This window comes from Agelaius phoeniceus, chromosome 26 (assembly GCF_051311805.1).
Source record: "Agelaius phoeniceus isolate bAgePho1 chromosome 26, bAgePho1.hap1, whole genome shotgun sequence".
Taxonomy (NCBI): Eukaryota; Metazoa; Chordata; class Aves; order Passeriformes; family Icteridae; genus Agelaius; species Agelaius phoeniceus.
In genome coordinates, this window is record NC_135290.1 from 4,291,675 (window position 1) to 4,316,411 (window position 24,737).

Here is a 24,737-nt window from a genome sequence, read left to right on the forward strand (position 1 = left end):
GCTCTGTCCGCCGCTCAAGGCAATGATGGATGCGTCACGCAACGCCCCGCCCATCGACCCGGCGGTGAGGGGCAGGACGTTCTGCTGTCAGTCATCGGAAGAGTTGTGGCGATTGGTCGGTGCAGCGGGGTGGGCGGGGCTAAGGGGTCCGGCCCGTCCCAGTCCCGGGATGAAGAGGAATAGACCGAGTGCCAAGCAACCCCTGCTTTAATGATTTAAATTATTTCATTCTATTATAATGTGGTTTTGATTTATTAATATTGTTTGTAATAATTATTCATAATTTTGTGGTATTATTGATATTATTTACATTACATATTGTATACCATATTGTATGTTGTAACATATGTTATTATATTATATTATATATGTTAGAACGTACTATATTATATTACATTACATTATAATGTAATATATAATATAATATATATCATATATGTATATTGTATATAATATGTATATTATATATTATTATGTATAACATAATATAATATAAAAACATACAATTTGTTATACAATTTTATATTATATTACATTACAATATATTACATTACATTATATTATTAGCATATTATATTATTAACATCTAATTGTATGTTAGAACACAATATAGGATGCTATATTTATATATACAATAAAACATAATACTGATTTAATTTTTTTTATTTTTACATAACTTTTAAAATTTTTATTCTGTTTCATTTTTTTTATTTCTTTCATTTCATTTTTCATCTGGCTTTGTTTCTGTTCCTGCTCCAAAGAGGCTGCACAGCAGCTGTTGTAAACCAGGCATCCTGGTCTCCTTCAATGACATCTGATGGTTTCACTCTCCCTGACGGGACTTCCCATTCAGCAGCAGCTGGCTGACACTGAAGGTTGTTTATATTTGCTAACAATGCCAGGTGGGTGAGCCTGAGAGGCAGCAATGGGAGCTCAAAGGTGCCACCCAACCCCTGGCAGGTGTCACAGCCGGCCCTGGCTCATCTGGGGCTCAGGGCTCCTCCACCCCATCCCCTGTACCCCCACATTTCTCTTCACAGAGAAAAGCAAGGCACAATTCTTCCCAAGAATATTCTTCTCTCATCTGCTGTGCCTGTGTTTGTGCCAAAGTAGAATGTGTGGTGGTGGTCACAGGGGTCCCAGGACGAGGGAAGAGATGAGAATCTTGATTCTATGTTTCAGAAGGCTGATTTATTATTTTATGATATATATTATATTTTAAAAAATTATATACTAAAATAAGAGAAGAAAGGATTTCATCAGAAGGCTTGCAAAGGAAAGCAATGATAATAAAATCTTGTGACTGACCAGAGAGCCTGAGACAGCCGGCCTGTGATTGGCCATTAATTAGAAACAACCACATGAGACCAATCCCAGCTCCACCTGTTGCATTCCACAGCAGCAGATAACCATTGGTTACATTTCATTTCTGAGGCCTCTCAGCTTCTCAGGAGAAAAATCTTAGCAAAAGTATTTTTTGAAAAATGTGTCTGTGACAGAACTCAATATGGAGATTGTTTACCCACAGTGATGTTGTTTTGTTTCCTTGGCCTGTCAGGGCCAGGTGTGTGTGTGTGTGTCAGGACTGTCACTGGCAGCCACGAGATTCTGTGCAGTGTGTGCAGAGTGAGTGCTTGGCAGATTCAGTTTAGATGTAATGTAATATAGTATAGAATAATATAGGATAATGAAGTAATTAATTAGCCTGCTGATATCCATGCAGTCAGATGCATCATTTCTCTCTCCCCCTCTGCAAATTCAATAATTCCCAGCCCATTGCTCAGCACTGCAGCTCTGCTCCTCTGGTCCTGTCTGAGCACCAGGAGTTTCCAGCCAGGCTTTGGGATGGGGATCCCCATGGGATTCCCTGGAAATCGTGCTTTGCTCTGGAGAAGCAGATCACACTGCAGGAGAGGTGCTGAGAGGTGACAATGGCTTCTTCACAGAGCTCATCCCCCTGGGTGATGTTCAGAGAGATGAAATCATGAAATCCCAGCTGTGCTCTGAGGTTGGTGTTCTCAGGGAGGCGATGGCAAACACTGACCCCAAAGCTCAGTGGTGTCTGCAAAGCCAACCCAAACATCCTGGGAGCTTTAACACATTAGCAGCCTGTCCCAGCAGCTTCCTGGGTGGGCTTTGACAGCATCATAAAATATTCATACTGATTGTAACTGCTGCTTACTGCCTTCAACAGGTACCAGGGTGGGTTTTAAAATGTTAAATGTTTAATAGTAATACAATGGTAATAAAAATAGCTGTATAATTTGAGTCAGCTGGGACCCAGAGGGATTGCCAGGACCATGGAAAACTGGCACCAAGGAGAATTCACCACAGTGGCCAAAGTGGTCAGTGAAGGGAAGAAGAAATGGGGTCAGTGCCTAAATCTGCTGTGGGCTGATGCCAGCAGTGCAAGGATTCATTTTCCTGCACTGAGACCCTGCTGCCCCTGCCTGCAGCTGAGCACTTGCACTGTCCCTCCACAGAAATCACAGAAAGTGGTTGTTAAATATTGCAAACAAGCTTCAGGATGGCAGTGGCCAGACCCCAGCAGGTGACAATGCTGGCACCTTTGTCCTGCACAGCCTGAGAGGCTCAGCCCAGCAGTGGCTCTGGCTCAAGGATGAGTTTTGGGGAATTCTCACTGCTCTCAGCTTCCCAGATCTCTGCTCTGTGGCCTTAAGGGAGTCCCTTGCAGCAAGAAATGCAGGAAATGCAATCTATTAATTTGTAGGGAATAGCTGTGGCCATGCTTCTCCACTTCTCACCATCTCAAAAGAGGGAGAAAAACAAAGCAAAGCTCCCTCAAACCAAACACAAAGATCACACTGACTCCTCTGCAGATCTGGGACTTAGGGGGACCACAGCCCACACCTGAGCCAGCCCCAAATCCCTGTCCCACAGCTCTGTGGGTTTGGGGCACACACTGTGTGAAAAACCCTGTGAATCACTTGATTTTAAAATTTTAAATGTTTAATGGTAATAAAATGGTTATAAAAAGAGTAGTGTAATTAGAGTCATCATAATTTGGATAATTTGGATTAGGACAATATGAAACAATAAAAACAAAGAGTTATGGACAGTCTGGGTACCTTTTGTGGGCAAAATAAACCCAAAAAAGGACCCACATTAACAGAGGATTAACCCTTAAAAGCAACAGCCTGTTGCATATTCATACACCTGATACATGATGCATAAATTCCATTCAAATACAGGATTCTGTCTGGGCAGTGTCAGCTTCTTACTCTGAATCCTAAGGTGTCTTCAGGGCTGAAAGGCAGGAAGAAGTTCATTTCTTCTGATAATGGAGCAATAAATTCTCTTTCTCTGAAAGATTTACATGTCCTGTGGCTGCTATCTCACTGTGAGTCCTTTCTTTAGAAAAAAAGTATCTTACATAGCATCGTTTATATTTTAACATTTTTTATAACCTAAAACTGCATTTAACACACTACTTAAGAAAATTAATACAGCATCACTTTCCAACATAACACATACAATATTCATTTTAATATTTGCCAAAAGCCAATCATAAAATATGCATTTTTCACACCCTGGAACCAAGACCTTCATTGATGACCCCTTCATCTCCTGGAGTGAATCCTCTGGTTTCCAGCTGACACATCTGTGTCTGCAGTCCCTGGGTGGATTTAGGAAGGGCTGGGCAGAGCTGGCTGCCCTCCCCATGATCCTGCAGGCTGGCAGCACACACTGAGGAAGTGGGAGATGTAAGGCAGCACAAAAAAAACAAGATTCACAAAATAGCATTTGCCTCTGTGGGCACTTACTGCCCTGAGTGGCCCAGAGAGGGGTGGCAGCAAAAATGCTGTCACACACATCTTTTATGAAAAATCCTTTCCTTAGGATTTTTCCCCCTGAGGAGCTGAGAGGCCTCAGGAACAAAATGTAACCAATGGTTATCTGCTGCTGTGGAATGCAACAGGTGCAGCTGGGATTGGGCTCATGTGGTTGTTTCTAATTAATGGCCAATCACAGTCAGCTGGCTTGGACATAGAGCCTGAACCACAAGCCTTTGTTATCATTCTTTGTTCTTCTATTCTTAGCCAGCCTTCTGATGAAACCTTTTCTTCTCTTCTTTTAGTATAGTTTTAATGTAATATATATCATAAAATAATAAATCAAGCCTTCTGAAACGTGGAGTCAGATCCTCGTCTCTTCCCCAATCCGAAAACCCCTGTGAACACCGTCACAAAATGCTGTCTCCAGGTTCCTTAAAAACAGCTGGAGGAGAGCAAAACAAAGTATCTTTAGAAGTGAAAACAAGCTGGGTGTGGCTTCAGAGCTTTTCTTAGTCATTTTCTGTGAGAACAGTGACAGTCGTGCACTGGCAGAGTATCTAAACCAGCAGCAACAATGAAAAGTATAAACAAACACAGGCTGTGACCCCCTGCTTGTCCCAGCTCCCCTGTGGCTTCTCTTCCAGCCAAGCTGCCCTGGGGCTCTGGGACACCTCACCTGGGGACAGCAGTGTCACCCATGAGTGACAGAAGGGTCCTCTTGCTGCTGTGAGAGATGAGCAGGACTGAGGAGAGGAAACCCAGTCAGGGCTGCCATGGAAGGGCTGCCCAACCATCCAGGAGCCACTCTGGGAGTCATTGTCACCTCCTGAGCTGGCACCAAAGCCCCTTTGCAGATACAGCCCTCACAGCAGAGTCCAAGCCATCTCAATCCAAGTCATCTAATCTTGGTGCAATAATTAAATAGCAAAATAACAGCTCAACCTGAGGAACTCCTTGGCTTGTGTACCTTTACAGGTGTGTGCAGAGTCTGGGGTCACCAGCTCCTGCTGTGTCCTGGGTGGCAGTCCCCTGGACGGGACACAGGTCCCCAGGCCCAGCAGGTGAGGGTGGCTGAGGGACAGGGTTGGGGGGTGACAGGGCCCAGGGGTGACACGGTCAGGGGGGTGACAGGGTCTGGAGGGGTGACTGAGCCCAGAGCAGTGATGGGGTCTGAGGGGGTGACAAAGTGCAGAGGGGTGACAGGGCCCAGGAGTGACAGGGTTGAGGGGGGGGGGTAGGGCTCGGGGGTGACAGGGTCGGGGAGGTGACAGGGTCAGGACGGTGACAGGGCCCAGGGGGGGCTACAGGGTCCGAGGGTGACAGGGGTGGGGAGGTAACAGCGTCCAGGGGTCACAGGGTCAGGTGGGTGGCAGGATCCAGAGGTGACAGAGCTCGGGGCTGACAGGGTCCGGTGACAGGGTCGGGGAGGTGACAGGGTTCGGTGACAGGGTCGGGGAGGTGACAGGGTCGGGACGGTGGCAGGGCCCGGGGGTGTGACAGGGTCCGAGGGGGCGCTCGGGGCGCTGTCTCCGGGCGAGCGGCGCCTCCGCGGCCGCTCATTGGCGGGAGGCACGAGCGAGCTGTTTTCCCATTGGCTGCGCGCCGGCGGGCGGGGCCAATCGCGGCGCGGCGCCGTGCTCGCCGGGCTGCTGTCACCGCATGGCCAACAGAGCCGCTCACGTTGCGCGGGGAGGTGCGAGGCGGCCGCGCGGCCGCTGATTGGCCGAGCGCCTCGGGCGCTGGCCAATGGGCGGGGGCGCGCGGGGTGGGGCGGCCGTTGGGCCGGCGCGAGGACAACGGCCGGAACTCGCCTCAGGCCGCCCCGCGCGGGCCCGCGCCGAGACCGGCCCGGAGCCATGGAGGTGAGGGACGGGAGCGGGACAGGGACCGACACGGGCACCGGGGTTCGCTGTGCGCCTTCACCCGTCACACACCCGGCGGGCCGCTGTGTCTATTTTGGGCTTGACCCCCTGGGCGCTGAGGAGGGACCGAGGCCCGACCCCGGTGGGTGTCCGAGCCCCGCTGCCCCCTCCGCGATGCGGCGCCCTCCCGTGTGGGAGTAGGTGTGAGACACGGAGCTCAGGCCTGTGGGGAAAATACCCCTCAGCATCCTGAAAAACACCTGTTTGTGGAAAAAGGCAGAAGTGTGGGTATGGGGGTGTCTTTGGGTTGTTTCTGGCACTACAAGTTTGCCCTTGTTCTGTGGGGTCACAGTGTCAGGTGTCCCTGTGAATGGCAATCTCTGAGGAGAAAACATGGCACAGTAAGCTCAGGACATAGAACCGAGCTCTACAATAATTCAGTGTGTTCACTTATTTGGAAAATGTGCCAGAAAAACACCGAATAATACCAGGATATAAAAGTGGTGTGAGCTCCAATGAAGATCACTTGGGAGCTGCAGAATGATGGGTTTCTAGAGAGCAGAGCTTATTCTGAACCCTGATCCTGGGAAACGTTGACTCTTCTGAATTTATGCATCATCCCAAATGAGCTGCTGTGGTAAAATGCCAATAACTTCATTCTTTTATTTGTTGGCTAAAAGGGGGTTTTAGCTAGCCAGTTTAGTTTTTCCTCGTGTGCCTCACCCTTGGGAGAAGAGGAGAAGAGTACACAGCTGTTGTTTGTTCTCATTCCTTGCTCCTGCTATCCTGTGGTTTCTGGCACTTGGAGGGGTGTCCCTCTGGTTGGAGTTGTTTCTCCCATAGTTACAGGGTGGAGCAGATTCCTACCACAGCTCTCAGAGCGTCTGTTGTAGGAAATTTCCAGCTCCTGACAACTGGAAATGTACTTCCATGCCATCCTGTAACTTAAACGGTGTTTGGGAGCAGTGGTGGAAGGGCCAGAGGTGTCCAGGAATGTCTGAAGGCTGGATAACTCCTCTGCTGCTGTGGGAGGAAGGGTTTCCTCCCCATGGCTGGAACTGGATGAGCTTTAAGGTCTCTTCCAAACCATGCCATGATTCTGTGAGCATTCTTCTGTGTTTGATGTTCCCCTGTGGTGGCTCTGATGTTGGGAAGCTCAGCTGGTGCAAACAGTGAGAGTGCAGATTTCCTCTTGGTCTGCACCTCCTCTGTCTCTGAACACCTTTGGAGTTTCTCGGCTTTGGCAGGTGCAGTTTTTCCTTTAGAGTCAATAGCAAAGTGTTCCACATCCTTGAAAACTCAGATGGAACAGAATCCAGCAGTAAATTAGAGGCGTTAAAGAAATTACCATTGGTATAAAATCCATAACTGTCAGCTGTGTTTATAATGGTGTGTGTGTGTGTAATTAGGACTGTGTGTTCTGATGTCCCTGTCCCCCCTCATGCCATTCTGTGTGTTCTGATGTCCCTGTCCCCCCTCATGCCATTCTGTGTGTTCTGATGTCCCTGTAGCCCCTCATGCATTCTGTGTGTTCTGATGTCCCTGTCCTTGCAGCCTCTCATGTTGTTCTGTGTGTTCTGATGTCCCTGTCCCTGCAGCCCCTCATGCCATTCTGTGTGTTCTAATGTCCCTGTCTTGTCCCTGTCCCCACAGCCCCTCATGCCATTCTGTGTGTTCTGATGTCCCTGTAGCCCCTCATGCCGTTCTGTGTGTTCTGATGTCCCTGTCCTTTCCCTGTCCCTGCAGCCCCTCGTGCTGTTCTCCATGTACTGATGTCCCTGTCCTTCTGTCCCTGCAGTCCCTCATGCCATTCTGTGTATTCTGATGTCCCTCTCCCTGTCCCCACATCCCCTCATTGCATTCTGTGTGTATTGATGTTTCTGTCCCCCCTCATGCATTCCGTGTGTTCTCATGTCCCTGTCCCCACAGCCCCATGTGCCATTCCGTGTGTTCTGATGTCCCTGTCCCCACAGCCCCATGTGCCATTCCGTGTGTTCTGATGTCCCTGTCCCCACAGCCCCATGTGCCATTCCGTGTGTTCTGATGTCCCTGTCCCCACAGCCCCATGTGCCATTCCGTGTGTTTTGATGTCCCTGTCCCCACAGCCCCATGTGCCATTCCGTGTGTTCTGATGTCCCTGTCCCCCCTCCTGCCATTCCGTGTGTTCTGATGTCCCTCTCCCCACAGCCCCATGTGCCATTCCGTGTGTTCTGATGTCCCTGTCCCCCCTCCTGCCATTCCGTGTGTTCTGATGTCCCTGTCCCCACAGCCCAACGTGGCGTTCCGAGGCGGCGGCCGCTGCTGGGGCAGTGCGGAAGGGGGCGGGAGGCCCACGGACGTGTTCGGCACCGCCCTGCCGGGCTCTGCCTCGCTCTATGGCTGCTACAAATCACAGGTTTGCTTGTTTATTGATTATTTTTATAGCTCTGTAAGAGTTTGGGTCAACAAAATGGTCAGGAAATGTTTCTAAAGTGGTTGAACATAAATCACAGTGTTTGATGTAACTGGAGTAAATCATCATTGTTGTAACTTCCATCAGGGGGGACAATGGCTTTTCTAATGCAGTCACTGATGAAGCTGTGGGGATGTTTGTTAAAATGGTATTTCACCATTGTTCTGGTGAAATGTTCATTGTAATTGTTCTTCTGTAGGCAGAGTGAAGAGCAAACAACTCTGTTAGGAAAACTGGCAAGTGGGTAAGAAGGAGAACCTTGGCTGTTGCCTCAGATATTCCTGTAGTCCAAGAGTTTGTATGAACCAGTTCTTAGTCTGATCAGCAGGAAGTGCCAGGACAGTTAAATATGTCAGCTCTCTCTTGGAATTTTTGCCTTTCATAGCCATAAACTTTCACTGAGGTAAAAGACTCAAATGAAAATTCATTCCCAGTACCTTCAAGACCAGACTTGTTACTTCTTCCATCCAGGACTTGTGATTTTGTCAGACTACTCTGCTCCACAAAGGAGTGTATTGTGAGTCTTTAACATGTAACCCTGCAAAAACACCATTTATTGTTTCACTTACTGAGTGTCTAAACCAACCAGCTAAGGTAAAGGTAAAGATGTCCCTTTTCACTTACTCAGGATGTAATGCCTTTCCTCAAGAAATCCATTGGCTGTAAGCTCTTCTCAGTAATGATGGGGAGAAAGGGGGTCTAGCTCCTAACTCCTGCCAGGGGTCAACCAGCAGAAACTGGAGCAGATGCTTTAGGCTAACATTGTTGCTGGTTTTAAGAACTCTCTAAGTGTAGAGGAAGGGTCAGGTTGAGAACGTTTCCCACAAACCAAGCACACCAAAGAGTGAAAAGTGAGAGAATTTAGACACCAAAGTTACATAAACCTGCCTGTCCAATCCACACTTCCTGCCTGATGCAGCCACTGAGCTTGTGCAGCCTTAAATCAAACACCCCACCTGTGGTGATCTCCATCTTTTTTGCTCATTCCATGACCTGCTGGAGTTCTTTAGTGCCATGATGGATAGTAAGAAAGCGTTTCTGCTATTGTTTTTAGCTGCTTTTAAGTGCCTTTGTAAATTTTTACATTGTAGCAATTTCTATACTAGCATAAAGCTCATGCCCATAGGGCTGGGTTGTACAGTTGAAATTAAGATGTAGGGGTTTTCTTAGTAGTTTAAAGGAAGCTCTTGGGTTAGTTAGAATGTCTGAGCTGGGTAAATTTACAAACACAAAAATTAGAGTGTGATTTAATTCATTATCTATTTCTATATCTTCACAACAAGTACTAAAACATACCCACCTTTTACTCATGTATCTGAGAATCATTTTAAGATTAATCACTGGTGGAATTTCAGAATTACAGATGTTCTGTTCCATATCTAGGCAGAAATCTTGAATTTCAATTGTATTTCCTTCAGCTGTTGTCCATGTGCTGCACAGGTGCTGACACCTGTGGTTTCTTTCTTAATGGGCCCATGCTCTGTGACTTGGTGGATGCTTTGTGATTCCATTATTGATCAGGTCTAGAGCAATAATGGCATGAATATTATATGCTATAGTTTTAAGTACAGTCAATGTTAAGTAGTCAATGTTGTTTCCCTGCTTCCTTAATTACATGCAGGCTGATTTCCCAGATTTGAGGTGCTTTGGGAGGTGTTAATGGTCAGGGGTTTCCTTTTACCTTTACTTGTATCCTGTGGCCTTCTGCTGGTACTTTATCTCCTGTACCTCAGCAATGGTATTTACCTCCATCCTCCTCATGCATGAAAGGATTTTAGAGAGTGTGTATTGTCAGATTCCCATCTAGTTGTATCATTAATTAATAATTTAAATTCTCTTCCATTCTCCTTAAACAATTGTACAATTGGTTTCCTGTTACTGTCTTTGACTGAAAAAGAGAAAACAAAAGGATTCATATGTAAGTTTAATATTCAAAAAGGTTAACACAATTCAGGGAAACATGTCACAGAAAGAATCCTAACCAGTGTAAAATTATACCAACATTACAGCAAGTTTGGCATCTGGCACTGGCTTTGCAGTCCTGGTCTGTGCAATTGTGTTTGTCTAAAATAATTACTGCAGCTGGAATTGCTGCTACCCCTTGAGGGCATTCAAGTTCTGTGCAAGACAGGTCTTCTTCCCAGGCACAGCTCATGAAGTTACTTTTTAACTTTCTTAGTCCCAAAGGTCCAGAGGAGGTGATGTCTCACTTACCTGGTCCTGTAGTTCAGTCCTGAATGGTGCTGCCACAGCTCCAGTCCTTGGAATTTCCCAGCTGTGTGTGTTGTGAAATGAGCCTGGGGTGCTCCTTTCCCGTGTTCCTCTGGTGCTCCATTGTTCCATGGTCTTAGACCCAGTCTCCCACCTGGATGTCATGAACAGGAAGGTCCAGACCAATTACAATTCTGCAGTGAAAGTACTTAAAGTACTTGTTGATAGAGGACAAACCTCTCCTTGGGGAGAGAACATAATTACACAAGTGTTCCTGACCCAGATCTTCACAGGATGTGGTTTGGAGGAGACTGCCTGGTAACGTCTCCTGTACAGATTTCAAAAGGACTGAGTTTATCTCTGGATTGAGGAGTTATCTGAGCCTCAGTAGTGCTGGTGGCAGCATCCCAGGCCTCTTTGTTTTGTCCTTTATTCTTTCTGTGATACAGGGAGGTTTTGGTGGCAGGCCCAGCTGGATTGGTGTAGCCTCATTGTTCACTGACCAGGTGGCCTTCACTAAATGTAGATCCCAGTGTTTGAAGGTCCCACCCCCACTGTTTCCAGTGTGGTTTTTAACACTCCACTGTACTGTTCAACTTCCCCAGAGCCTGCTGCTCCATACCCACTACCACAAATGCTTGGATCAGATTTGTTTCCAGCCTGCTCTGGCAGATTTGTTGTTAACCCAACCCCTTGTGTGTCAGATTTGTTGGGTGCCTGGTTTGGGAATGGCCCCTCCCAGCTGGGCTCTCCCACTGAGGCTCTCCAAAGCACACAGAGCTCTCCCCTTCCCCTCCCTGCTGTGGCACATGGAGAGGAGAATTGGAGGCACACAAGGCAGAGATCACAGGCTGAGCTAAGAACAATTTACTGGGAGCAGTGCTGAGAGAGGAAGAGGGTAAAGGAAAAGGTAACAGCAGCAGCACTGATGGAGAGGGGACAGGGAAGGAGTCACATGGAAAAGTTCCCAGTTATTCTGGATGGCTCCTCCCAGCAGGTTTTCTCAACTGGAAGCATCCCCTTCTCCCTGGGAAAGAGCCCCTTTCCCCCACCCCTGGCAATGAGGTTGGGTGGTACAGAATAACTTCTGGGTCCCCTTCCCAGCTACTGCAAAAATTAACCCTGTCCTGGCCAGAAGCAGGACAGTTTGCTGACACACCTTGTAGGTATTGTGTGCCTAGGAATGATCTCTTTCAGTAGCACCTCCCCTAACTCCTCAGCCTGGTTGGTTTGGCAGGGAAAGGCTTCAGGCCCCTGGGAAATGTATCAACTATTACAATAAATACTGACACCCATTCTGCCATGGCAATGAGAGAAGTCAGTAATTTCCTGGAGTGTTCCTTTTCTGGCTTGTCCTGGGGGAGGCTGATGCTGGATCTGTGGATGCACACTGAGGTTCACATTTCTTCACTGTGCTTTTTGTGATGCCTCCCATTGCAGTCCCAAGGGTACACAGTTTGTTTTCCAAAAACCTTGGGCTGTTCTTAAATCCCTGTACATCCAGCATAATTGAGTCTTTGGCCCCATTTGTGCATTCTCCCATTCAAATGCAAACAGCTCCTGACTTTGGTGTCTGGTGGGATAGAAGAAAGCATCTTACAAATGCAGTACCAATACTTGTCACTGTGCCTGCCTGGGCCTTTTTGAGGGGCTCTCTGGGTGGCTGGGGAGGTGTCCCCTACTCAGTTTCCAGCAAAGCTCAGCTCAGGACATGCAGAACACAGAAGTTGTGATGTGCAGCTCCAGCACCTTCTTCTTAAACAATTGCCAGGCAGAATGTAAAATATGAAAGTTTCCATAAGCCTTAAGAAACACTAGTTTAGCACACCTGAGAGCATCTGTTTGTGCTCAAAAGAGGGGTGAAAGGTGACAATGACACCATCAGCTTCCATCTGCAGCAGAGGGCAAGGGAAGAGGCAGAGAGTTCTGCTTAAGAATCCTGAGAATTCTGCTTAAAGACATGAAATAAGGCCTGAAATAAGTTGTATTTAACATGGCCTGAAATAAGTTGTATTTAACATGGCCTGAAATAAGTTGTATTTAACATGGCCTGAAATAAGTTGTATTTAACATGGCCTGAAATAAGTTGTATTCCAAGTGTGTGGCTTGCTTACTTCTCATATGCTGGTTCCTCCCAGAGTGAACTCAGTTCCAACCATGTACAATGACAAAATGACAGTTTGATGTGTTTCATGTTAAATAAATGCTTTTATTATACATTAAATGCAGAATGAAGAAAATGTGGAGTTACCTCAGGCCTACAGTTCTTCCCTTTCAACATCAGAGTACTCTGCACCCATGGACCCTTCCCTGTTGTACCCCCCTTGGTCTACGTGTACAGATGACAGCAAGCAGCCTGCTGCTCCTCAGATTAACCTGAAGTCCAGGTAGTCCTCCTTGGCAGGGAGTGAGTGTGGCTGTGTTGGAGTAGATGGATTATATTTTTCTGTTTAATTTAACATAGGAAGTACTTGGAATGAAGGAATTCTTTTTATTAATACGCAGTTGGTTTTCAGGATTCAGCCCGAAAGGAACGATTATGGCAGTGAAACTGATTTGTATGGACTCGTGTCAAACATCCTGGAGGAACAAGACAAACCACAGCCGTGCTTTGCTGAGGGGTGAGTGAGGTGCAGGTGACAGAAACTCCCCTCTCTGATCTCCCTGTGCTCCTGAATCAGCTCCATCTGCTGCTGCTCAGGCCCCCTTCTCTCCCTTCCCTTCTCTCCCTTCCCTTCTCTCCCTTCCCTTCTCTCCCTTCCCTTCTCTCCCTTCCCTTCTCTCCCTTCCCTTCTCTCCCTTCCCTTCTCTCCCTTGCCCTCATCTTCCAGCATTTTCCTTGGGATACTTGGAAGCTTTTCCCAAGGCACTTAGATTGCATGGCAGCTTCTGGCTCTCTGATATTTACAGAACTTGTTAATTGGCATTTTTTTAATAAGATCTTAGCAAGTGTTGTGGACATGCTGTATTCAGATGAATCCCCTGGATGTATGTCTTGGTCTGTTTTTTTTTTATTTTAATCAAGACTGAATTCAGACTTTAGGTTTCTTTCTTAATTAATGTCAATTCACAGAAAAAATACACAGAGCACAGACTCCTTCACATTTGTCTGAACTGACAGGAGAAAATTCCATGCAAAATTAATGTTTCTTGCTGTTAGTGCTACCTAAGCAATATTTGTGTTTCTAAATGTCAGGTTTATTTTGCCTCTATTCCTGCACAGGAAGAGACAATTCCATAGTCATAACAACATGACCTGAAGGAGGCAGGTCCAGCATCCCCATGATACTTGCAGAGCTCTCTGTCTTTTCCAGGTCTGAGAGACAAGACAGGGTGCCCAGTTCTCAGGTTCCCAAGCCAGACACTGCTTTTCCTTTCTATCCCAAACAATTCCAGTGATTTCTCTGTGTGTGCTGAGTTATGTGGCTGAAATCAGGGAAAACTTCAGAGTCAATCTTGATATCACAAAAAACCTCATGAATTCCTTTGCTATGGACAGGCAGGGCTGGTTCAGTGCTCCCAGGTCTGGCCTGCAATGGCTTCCAGGAACATTTCCCCTTTACTTAGTCCTTTTACAGCTCTCCTTGGCACTCAGGGACTGATGGCCCTGTGTTCATTCATGCTGGTTAGTGGAAAGAAATGAGGTGCTGGGATGCTGCCTCTGGCTTTACCTGCAGGAAGCAGTGCACAAGGGAAGGTGAGGGGGAAGCATTTTCTCTGGAGTGCTGGGGCATGGCTTTGGAACACTGAGGGCAGGCTGGGTGCCTGAAGTTGGTGCTGAACCAGGAGTATTTTGGTGATGATGGTCAGGACTGACAAACCAGGGTTTGATGTGTACAGCTTGAAGGCCTGTCCATAGCTCCTGAGGTGTGGTGGTGTGTTCAGACAAGGCAGAATCTGTTTTCTCAGCTAGATATGGGAAATTGAGGATGACAGGACTGGGTAGAAGTCGAAGTCAGACATCTTGGAATCATTTGAGAGAAATTTGGGAACAATTGGTTTCTTAAACCTTGTTTTGTGTGTGGAACGAAGAGCAGCAGCACAGCTCAGTGTCTAACAGGTGTTTCTTGTTTCTCAAGGAGTTGCCCTCCCACCCTGAAGTCGGTGTGGCCAGTGAACACGAGCAGGATGGAGCACCACGAGCTGTTTCCAGAAGGCAGGAGGGCAGTTGTTGGAGCAGTGTCCCAGCAAGGTTTCTATGGCAGTGAGTCCCTCCCTGGTGCTGACAAGCAGTTCCTGCAGAGCCCCACCCTGGTGGCACAGCAGAAAGCAGACGATTGTTACCGCGGCTTTGCCGGCGTGGACCTGGAGGAGCAGAGCTTGTACCCTGCCAGGAGTGATCGTGCCAACGGCTGCAACTTGCAGGCTAATGAGAGTGTGAAGACAACACCTGTCTATCAGAACTACCCCTACCTGAAAAACACCTTTGCAGCCCAGGCTGGGTACTCAGAAGCAATCAAAGACTTGGGAGCCGATGCTTATTCTTATGGAAGGGAGAAGGTGTGTCCCAAAGGAGCAGAGGCACAGGTGCACCCGAAGCGGGCAGAAACGTTCCTTCCACAGTGTCACAGATACAATGAGAACACGGATTTTACCAGATACACTGAATATTCTCATGCTGGTAAAGCAAAGCCCAACAAGGGCACCAGTTGTAGCCTCCAAGAAAATAGAAAGCTGGTAAATGGAACCCCTGAGGCACCATCTCTGGATGCAGAGCCCTACGCTAAATTATTTCAAGTTAAATCAGGAACTCAGAAAAAATTTGAAGATACAATTTCAGATCAGCACGACTTTACATTTCCCAAGTCTGTAGGACTTGTATCAGAAAAACAATTTGCAAGCGAATCCTCCTTCAGCACTGATTTTGGGCAAAAATTTGAATATGGACTAAAATCTTTTGCAGCTTGTCCAGGGAATAATGGTGTGGAAAAGCAGCAGTTTTCCAAGGCCGATCTTCAGAATCCTGAATTCTATAAATCACTCCCACTGTTGCCCAGTGCAGCAGTCCCTTCAGCAGGCTCTAGTGCCAGGCCAGGGTGGATGAACATCCAAACCAAACCCACAACCTCTGGCCCTTTCCAGAATCCAAGTCCTTTGTTGAAACTGAATAATCAGTCACCTGCATTTCCAAAAAGCTCTCGTCATTCTAATGATGTTTTTCAGTTGCCATCTTCAAATTTGCCTTTAAATAGTAATTTACTTCACAAGTACTGTCAAGACAACCCATTCCTCTCCAGCCTTGACTTCGGCTACAGCACTGCAGAGCGAGCTCGGGCAGCTGCGTGCATGGAAGCCCTGGTTAGGGGTGGGGAAGAGAACCTCCTCGAGTACCTCAGTGAGAAGAAGCTGAAGCAGCCCAATGGATTCTGTGACAGTTACTTGGCTCAGCAGCTGGGGATCATTGACAATCTGAACAAACAGCGTTTCCAGCTGAAGCCGCAGAGCGAGCACTGCGATCTGGAAGGGCAGAACCAGGTGGATGGGGTGTTCCAGGACATGTACCAGGAGTTACTGGAGTCTCAGGGACAGCTGCATCTCGGGGCAGGGAATGGGGACACCAGTGCCATCGGTGCTGGCAGCTGCCTGCAGGCTCCAGGCATTCCCAACTGCGTGGTGGGTGACTTCAGGAGGAACCGGCAGCTGGGCCCCAGCTCCTTCCCCGTGAGATCCGCTCACCTCTTGGGCCGCTCCGTGGTGCCTCTGGTGGAGCCTCACTCCTTGTTCTCCCAGGATGATCTCAAACGCCTCTACCCCTGCTTCCCAGAGAAGATGTATGGTGACAATGCCCTTTCTGGGTTTGTGTCAGCATTTGGATTTCAAAAGCAAGTTAAGAGTCGCAGTGGGCCTGCCAGTGAGCTGCATGTGAGACTGGAAGAGTGTTATGAGCAGTGGAGAGCTTTGGAGAAAGAAAGGAAGAAGGTAAGAAAACCAAGCTAGAAAAATACCACAGATTGGATGTAGATCTCATCCTGCTCAGTGCAGTCACAGCTTATGGGTAGTTCTGCTGGGAGAAGTTGAAATGCTTGATGGGACTTCAAAGTTACACATTTGTTTCTCTGGTTTGGGACAGAAAGTGAAAGGTGTGGAGATTTGTAGCCTGGCTGGAAGCCTAGCTAATGTTTTATGGAATGTTGCACTAAAAGCAAGAATTCAGGGGCTTTTCCAGTCCCAGGGCTGGGCAAGGTGTGTTCATGAGGAACAAAGATGTGCTATACCCTTTTTATTAATACAATAAATACAGTGCCTCTGGAACTTTGATAGAAAATCCCATAAATATGTTTTGAATTGAAACTAAACTTTGATTCTTTCAATTCCATTTTTTTAGAAGCTATAATGAATTCCTACCTCCTGTTTCCCTGAAGGTTTAAACCTAAGGTGTATTTGAAGGGGTTCTTTTTTTTCCCCAGAAACAGAGGCTGAGGGAAAGGTCATGTTAAAACCCTTGCAGTAAAAGGCTCAGGTAGTGCTGTGAGGAGCCCTGCTAAAAGCAGTTGCCTTTTTTGGTCTGTAGGAAAACCTGTCTTCATTTCACCAGCTGAGGTGGGGTTTGAATTTCAATACCTGTGGTTGTCTGTGGGGGAAGCTGGGCTAATGTCACCTGGCAATAGTGGGGCCTTGGGGAGTTCTCCTGTGCCAGCCCCTGCAAAGAAACCAATTCCAAGAAGATTTAATGTGGGGATTTTTTTGGTGGTGCTTCCTGACAAAAGCCAGGAGTTGCTTTGTATAGAGGGGTTGAGGAGATGGTGTCTGGAAAGTGCAAGAGAGAAAAAGCTGACATGTGCATGGCCAGGAGCCATGGTGGGAGAAATTCAGCTTTAGCACAGAATCCCAGAATGGTTTGGGTTGGGAGGGACCTTAAAGCTCCCTCAGTCCCACCCCATGGGCAGGGACCCCTTCCACTGTTCCAGGCTGCTCCAAACTCCATCCAGCCTGGCCTTGGACACTGCCAGGGGTGGGGCAGCCACAGCTGCTCTGGAAAACTTGTGCCAGGGCCTCTCCACCCTCACAGGGAACAATTTATTTCTAATATCTAATCTAAAGCTGCTCTCTCTGTGTGAAGCCATTCCCCCTTGTCTTGGCACTCCAGGTTCTTGTTGATAGTGGACCACTTATGAAACCATCCAAGAACTGCAGTTTTAAATCAGTTTTAGCTAATTCTATGTCATGATGGCTGTTTTAGAGTGACATAACAAGGGGATGAAAGAGATGGAAACTTGGAATATTGCAAGCAGTTTTCAAAATAGTTTTCTGATAGCTAAATACAATATAGAATCCTGGTATGGTTTGGTTTGAAAGGGACCCTAAAGACCATCCAGCTCCACCCACCTGCCAGAGGCAGGAACACCTTCCACTGGACCAGGGTGCTTAGGAAAAACCTTTCTGTACAAAAATTTAATCTGTAGTTTAATCTGTACAAAAACTAGGTTAATTGCTGACTGAAACAGTTTTATTTTAATTTTATGTGTGAGATCCACATCTGTTTGGTCATTTTTTTTCCCTGTAATTCTGACTTGCCTCCATTTTATTTCCAGGCAAAACCAGTACAGGCTGTAGTCAGAGTGAGCAGACATAGCACTGCTGGAACACGGTGTGTTGGCACGATTGCTTTAGTTGAACTGCTTTGAGTAAAGCAGTTGTTCACTTAAAGCAGGTGATTGTCTCACCAGAGGGTTAAATCCCAAATGCCTGAATCCTCATTGTCTCCTTTAAAAATCTCCAAAACCCTGATGGGAAGAAATTGAACCTGATATTTTTTCTTGTTTCTGTAATGAAGCACACTCTGCATGTACATTCTGAGGGAGTTGTTCTTTTGTTTTCCTGCAGACTGAATCAGCTCTTGCTAAGAATTTCCAAGGGAAGAAGGTTTCCAGTACTAACAACATTCCAATTCCAAGGCTGACATCAAATCCATCAAGGGTTGATCGCTTAATTGTGGATCAGCTACGGGAACAAGCCAGAGTGAGTTGTAGGACTAAAAAAAAAAATCTATTGAACTTATCCCCCAGAACTTAGAGTACAGTGTGAGATAGGTAAGATGATCAGAGCAGCTTTTCCCAAAATAGCTTTGTTCTTCATTGCTGTGCAGGGAATGGCATTTCAGCAGTCCCTGTTAGAGCTTCTGCAGCTCCAGGGTGCTGTTTCCAGGGAACCACAGAGGGGCTGAGGCTCACAGTTACATCCCCATGTGTCTGGAGGATGTTGTTCCTGGTGCAGGAGTGTGCAGCATGCAGTCCTGGAGCCTGTGCACAGCTCTCAGGGGTGCTGCATTCAGAGCAGCTTGGCAGGGAAATGTTCACTGTGGATTTGCAAACTCTGTGATGGAGGAGGGCTTTGTGGGAAAAACCAGGTTTAGTTAATGTTTGGAAGATACTGACATATCTATATTTGCTTGAGAGTCTGGTATATTTTCATGCAGAATGATTATTTGATGCACCTTCAGCCTGAGTTTCTGTTACCAGTTTGCTCTTTACCCCAGGAGGGCAAGGGAGCCTGGCATCTGCTGAGCTCTGTGGGCAAACAGCCCCAGGGTCCTTGGGGAGGGGACAGCTGGGGCAGGAGGCAGCACAAACTCTGCCATCAGAATGGTCAGGGGCTGCTGTGGCCCTCCTGAGGCCCAGAGACCAGAGCCATGGTGCTGCAGGCAAGGAGAAGAGAAACCCAACCTGTGCCCCTGCCAGGGGCTGTGGGGGGAAGAGTTCAGGGAAATTCTGGCTTTGAAGCTGCAGCAGTGCTGGGCCAGCCCCTGGGCAGCAGGGGGGAGCAGCAGCCTGTCCTGCCTGCCTCACACACACAGCACAAAGAATCCCTGGAGCTGTGTCTGCTCCCTCCTGCAGGACCTGCCTGGTGCTGCCCATCCACTGAGGGATGGACTGCAAGACATGGATGGGTTGAGGGTATTAAAGCTCCTGCTCTGTGAATCCCAAAAGAACAGCATTATTTCCATGTTTAGAAGGCTTGCCTGCCCTTGTCCTGGTAATTCAAAACTGCCTCCAAAGCTCTGCTTAAACCTCTCCAGCCATTTGAGGAACCAAACTTCAGGGTACAGCACCTCAAACCCTTGTTAGGTATTTTTAAGGATGCTCAGCAGCAGAGTGGGGCTGTTAAACCTGGATTCTAACATCAGAAATCTTGGTGATGGCCAGAGAGGAACCCAAAGGTTTGACTGGAAGCTGAGTTGGTTGAATCTGGGATTAACTCCTCATAGCTGGAGCATCCAATTAAATCTTCTTGACAGTCACATGCATTCCTTAAGACATTAAGTGTAGCCATGGTCTGAGGAACATCCCAATGTGGGGATTTTTAGTTTCTCTTTTTCTGCAGACCAGTAACCAGGTTCTCAGCATTATGTGACCATGGCTGAGGAGTCACTCAGCACTGGGAAGCCCACAAGTGATGTGACTGGTGTAAGATAAGACACCAAAGATGCACATTTTCAGTGGACTAAACAAACCTGAATTATTTCTGAATGTTTCTTCTCAGCTCCCTTAGTGTTGAGTGTTCATCCCAAAGTCAGCCATGGTTCCACAGCAGCTTTCCCTTTCCCAGTGCAGCTGTGACTGCTGCTGGCCCAAGCTGCCAAGGTCCCCATCTGGGTTTTCACCCAGAAATTGCAGCAGTGCTGTGAGAAGGGAGGACCCCAGTGCTCTGAATTCAGGAAAATGCAAAAAAAAAAAAATCAGAACAAAAAAATTGTTCTGAAAACACCTTTTGTTCAGGGATGTGTCAAAGCTGTACAGGTGTGGAATTAACCTGGGGTTCCTGGCTGTTCAGGGATGTCTTAAAGCTGTACAGGTGTGGAATTAACCAGTAATCTGGGGTTCCTGGCTGTTCAGGGATGTCTTAAAGCTGCACAGATCAGGTATTAACCAGTAATCTGGGGTTACTGGTTGTTCAGAGATCAGGTATTAACCAGTAACCTGGAGTTAGTGGCTGTTCAGGGATGTCTAAAAGCTGCACAGATCAGGTATTAACCAGTGATCTGGAGTTACTGGTTGTTCAGAGATGTCTCAAAGCTGCACAATCAGGTATTAACCAGTGACCTGGGGTTAGTGGCTGTTCAGGGATGTCTCGAAGCTGCACAATCAGGTATTAACCAGTAACCTGGGGGTCCTCACTGGGGTGTTGCAGCTTTGCTGTTGCCCTTTGCCCACCCAGCTGTACCACAGCTTTGGGTTTGGAGCTAACAAATCCTGGGTAAGAACTTAAACCTGCTTCACCTGTAACTTCATGAGCTGCTCCCAAAAGAAGGAATGATGCCAATGAACGTGTTCTCCCTGGTTAGTGATTCCCTGCACGATGTGCCCTGCTCTCCAGGTGGTGACTCTGCTGGGGAAGATGGAGCGCCTGCGCAGCTCCCCGCTCCACGCCAACATCTCCACGGCCCTGGACAAGCACCTGGAGTCCATCCACGTGGTGCAGGCTCGCAGGAAGGATGAGATCGTCAGCGCCTCCAGCCGCCAGCGGCACGGCCCTCCCAGGTGCCAGGATGAGAGAGGTACAGCGGGGCTTGTGTAGCCTATGACAGCTGGGGTGTTGAACGTCTTGCAAAACAAGTGAGAGGGCTTGTCATTCCAATTTTAACTTACAAGGGGTTGTAATTCCAATTTTAACTTACTTACGAGGGGTTGTAATTCCAATTTTAACTTAAGAGGGGTTGTAATTCAGATTTTAACTTCTGAGGGGTTGTAATTCAGATTTTAACTTACGAGGGGTTGTAATTCAGATTTTTACTTACGAGGGGTTGTAATTCCAGTTTTAACTTACGAGGGGTTGTAATTCCGATTTTAACTTACTTACGAGGGGTTGTAATTCAGATTTTAACTTACGAGGGGTTGTAATTCAGATTTTAACTTACGAGGGGTTGTAATTCCAATTTTGACTTACGAGGGCTTGTAATTCCAATTTTAACTTCCTTTTCAGTGTTAGAGCTTTGTCAAAGGCAGGCTGGGTGGGGTTTGGTGGTGAAGGTTTGAGGAGACACTAAAACTGGGTTTTAGAGATAAATAGGTTAAATCAATTTGGAGGTGGTAATTAATAAATTAGCAAGGAATAAAAATTAGTGGGCTATTTTGATAACACGTTCAGGGACTGCAGGTGTTACTAAGCTACTGCCTCTTGCTTCTTGTGACCGTGTTCACAGGGGTCTGAGGATGAGGAAAGAGATGAGGATCTGACTCCATGTTTCAGAAGGCTGATTTATTATTTTATGATATATATTAAAATAACACTAAAAGAATAGAAGAAAGGATTTCATCAGAAGGCTGACTAAGAATAGAAAAGGAGGGAATGATAACAAAGGCTTGTGTCTGAGACAGAGAGTCTGAGCCAGCTGACTGTGATTGGCCATTAATTAGAAACAACCACATGAGCCCAATCCCAGATGCACCTGTTGCATTCCACAGCAGCAGATAACCATTGGTTACATTTTGTTCCTGAGGCCTCTCAGCTTCTCAGGAGAAAAAATCCCAAGGAAAGGATTTTTCATAAAATGTGTCTGTGACAGCTTCTCCCTGTCCCTCATTTTCCTCTTCCTATGAACCCTCCAGCTCTTTGTCTAGAACTTCCTTGGTATCTCCATGCTGAATCTGCCCACAGTGACCAAGATGGCCTTAGGTTACAAGTGGATTTCCTCTTCAAGCATCTTCTGTCTTAGACTGGCATAATTACAAATCATATTTTGGATGGATGCATAAAAATACAATGGGCTAAATGTTTTCATTCTTAATGGTGTCCCAAATAAGGCAAACACTCAGTTTAATCTTTCACCAGGGCACAGGCAAAATGGCAGGTTCCCTTGTCTCTGAGATGGATGGATGAATTCCTGCTCCCTGCAACACTCTGACCTCCTACCTTGTGTCAGAAGCTGTTTCTGAATCTTCTGATCCCTTCTGCTGTTCTTCCTCCATCTGAATTACAGGGATCATTTTACTTCTTGGGGTCCCCCATGCAGTTCTATAATTCTCAAGTTTCCCCCAGAAGATACACTGCAGCATTCTTTCCTTTCACCTGTTCCCCATCATTCTTGTTTCTCTTTACCTTGACTGAAGATTATGGGACTTGTTAAGGTGAAGGGGATGATTTTTTTGGGTGTTGAAGCCCATGAAAATAATTGTCTTTGGAACAGAGTAGTTTGGGAAGGAGTTGTCAGCTCTGGAGATGCAGGTTCTTGTGCTGCTGCTGGGAGAGGAGAGGAGGCTCTGCACAGTGGGATGTGATTACTGACCTGAGGGGTGGTGCTTGCTCCTCTGCCTCCCATGGCTGTCCTGGGTGTTAACCTGGAGCAGCAGCTGGGGAGGATTGTTTTGAACAGTAAATTATTGCATGCAGTAACTGTATTTGCTCTTGAGGGAAAGGCCTGAAGCTGTTCTGGTTTGTTTGGGAGCAGGTCTTGCCCAGCCCTGTTTCCACAGCATCTTTCTATTCCATCTGATCCAATATTAAGCATTTATTACAGAATCACAGGATGGCTTGGGTGGGAAGGGTCCCTAAAGCTCATCCAGCTCCACCTCTGCCATGGGCAGGGACACCTTCCACTATCCCAGGGTGCTCCAAGCCCTGTCCAGCCTTGGACACTTCCAGGGGTGGGTGTCCCCAGCTGCTCTGGGCAGCCTGGACCACAGCCCAGGTGACCCTTTAGAGCTCCATGGTTCAACACCCATTCACAGAACATGAGCTGGGTGCTTCAGTCCAGTGCCCCAGACCAAGCTGGCCCTTCACCCATGGTCAGGATTTCTTGGCAGGACAGGTGAGGGACCCTGCTGTGACCAGAAGGGGAGGACCCAGGTGCCATTAGGGGGTGTGGGTGTACATGGAGCACCCCAAACCTGGGGTGAGGCTGCAGCAGGAAGGTTCTGTAACAAACTCAGAACCTACAAACCACACATTGCCTCGCTGTGTGAGGGCAGAGAAATTGAGACCCAGCTTTTATAAACCTATAAAGGGACAGAGGAGGTGTGGGGTGAGGGCAGCCCCAGCAGTGCTCAGGATTAAAGGGCCCAGGTGCCATTAGTGTGTGTGTGTGTACAGGGGTGCAGCTGCAGCAGGAAGGTTCTGTAACAAACTCAGAACCTAAAAACCGCACACCTGCCTTGCTGTGTGAGGGCAGAGAAATTGAGACCCAGCTTTGATAAACGTGTAAAGGGGCAGAGGAGTGTGGGGTGAGGGCAGCCCCAGCAGTGCTCAGGTGCCATTAGGGTGTGTGTGTGTACATGGAGCACCCCAACCCCGGGGTGAGGCTGCAGCAGGAAGGTTCTGTAACAAACTCAGAGCCTAAAAACCACACACGTGCCTCGCTGTGTTAAGGCAGAGAAATTCAGACCCAGCTTTTATAAACCTGTAAAGGGACAGATGAGGTGTAGGGTGAGGGCAGCCCCAGCAGTGCTCAGGATTAAAGGGCCCAGGTGCCAGTAGTGTGTGTGTGTACAGGGGTGCAGCTGCAGCAGGAAGGTTCTGTAACAAACTCAGAGCCTAAAAACCACACATTGCCTTGCTGTGTGAGGGCAGAGAAATTCAGACCCAGCTTTGATAAACGTGTAAAGGGGCAGAGGAGTGTGGGGTGAGGGCAGCCCCAGCAGCGCTCGGGACTAAAGGCAGCGCTCTTTTCCTCCCCCTGCAGTGGTGCTGGCTCTGGCCGCGGCGCTCCGGGCCCTGTGCCTGGCCACGCGCAAGGTCCGCACCGTGCTCTGGTGCGCCTTCCAGATGACCCTGCCCAAACCCTCCGCTGGCAAACGGGCTCGGGAGAGGCTTCCTCAGGAGGGGGCGGCGCCCGAAGAGAAACGAGCCGAGACCCCCCCGGCTGCGGCCGCGGCCCCGGCCCCGCGAGGGCCCAGGGAAGGGGGATCAGAGGCAGCCCCGGGGCCGTGCACGGACCTGCTCCGCAGTGTGTATGAGAGAGGAGAGGTGAATTCCTCATAATTTTTGGTTCTTTTTTAGTTACTTCAAAGTTTCAACTGCTAAAGTTCATATTTAAAGCTATATCTTGATGAGAAGTGAGATTTGCCTTAAGGGCTCTCAGGTTAAGCTGTTAACGTGATGGGCAGGGTCAGAATGTTGTAAAGCCAAACTGGTGAATGTTAACTTAAAAAAATAATCAGACTAATTCATTAACAGCCAAGATATTATTTAACTCCTATGGGTGAAGCCTGGTGTCCAACTCTCCCCATAACTCCTTTTAGTTTTGCTTTAGGAAATAGGTTTTTAAATAATGATTCTTAAAGACTGTGGTGTGACGGGGTGTGAGGTTGGTGTCAGATCAGATTGTGATGTAAAATGGTTTCCTCATTGAACTAAAACCTGGAAACAGAAAGGAAAAAGGCTAGAAATACCCAATATTCATGTAAAACTAGATATTTAAAATACAAATATTTATGAATTTGAGATTTTAAAGTCTATGTTGGGAAAGGCAATATGCACCAG

General features: G+C 47.5%; 1 protein-coding gene across 1 annotated transcript; it reads left to right on the top strand.

Moving 5' to 3' along the window:
* The first annotated feature begins 22 nt into the window (after positions 1–22).
* On the top strand, positions 23–24,455 carry MEIOC (meiosis specific with coiled-coil domain). The gene is made up of 8 exons (XM_077190733.1): positions 23–64; positions 7,929–8,054; positions 12,552–12,709; positions 12,839–12,943; positions 14,402–16,241; positions 18,147–18,281; positions 20,637–20,817; positions 23,938–24,455. The coding sequence occupies exons 1-8, from the start codon at positions 23–25 to the stop codon at positions 24,234–24,236; spliced, it is 2,886 nt and encodes a 961-aa protein (XP_077046848.1). The 3' UTR covers positions 24,237–24,455.
* The last annotated feature ends 282 nt before the right edge of the window (positions 24,456–24,737 follow it).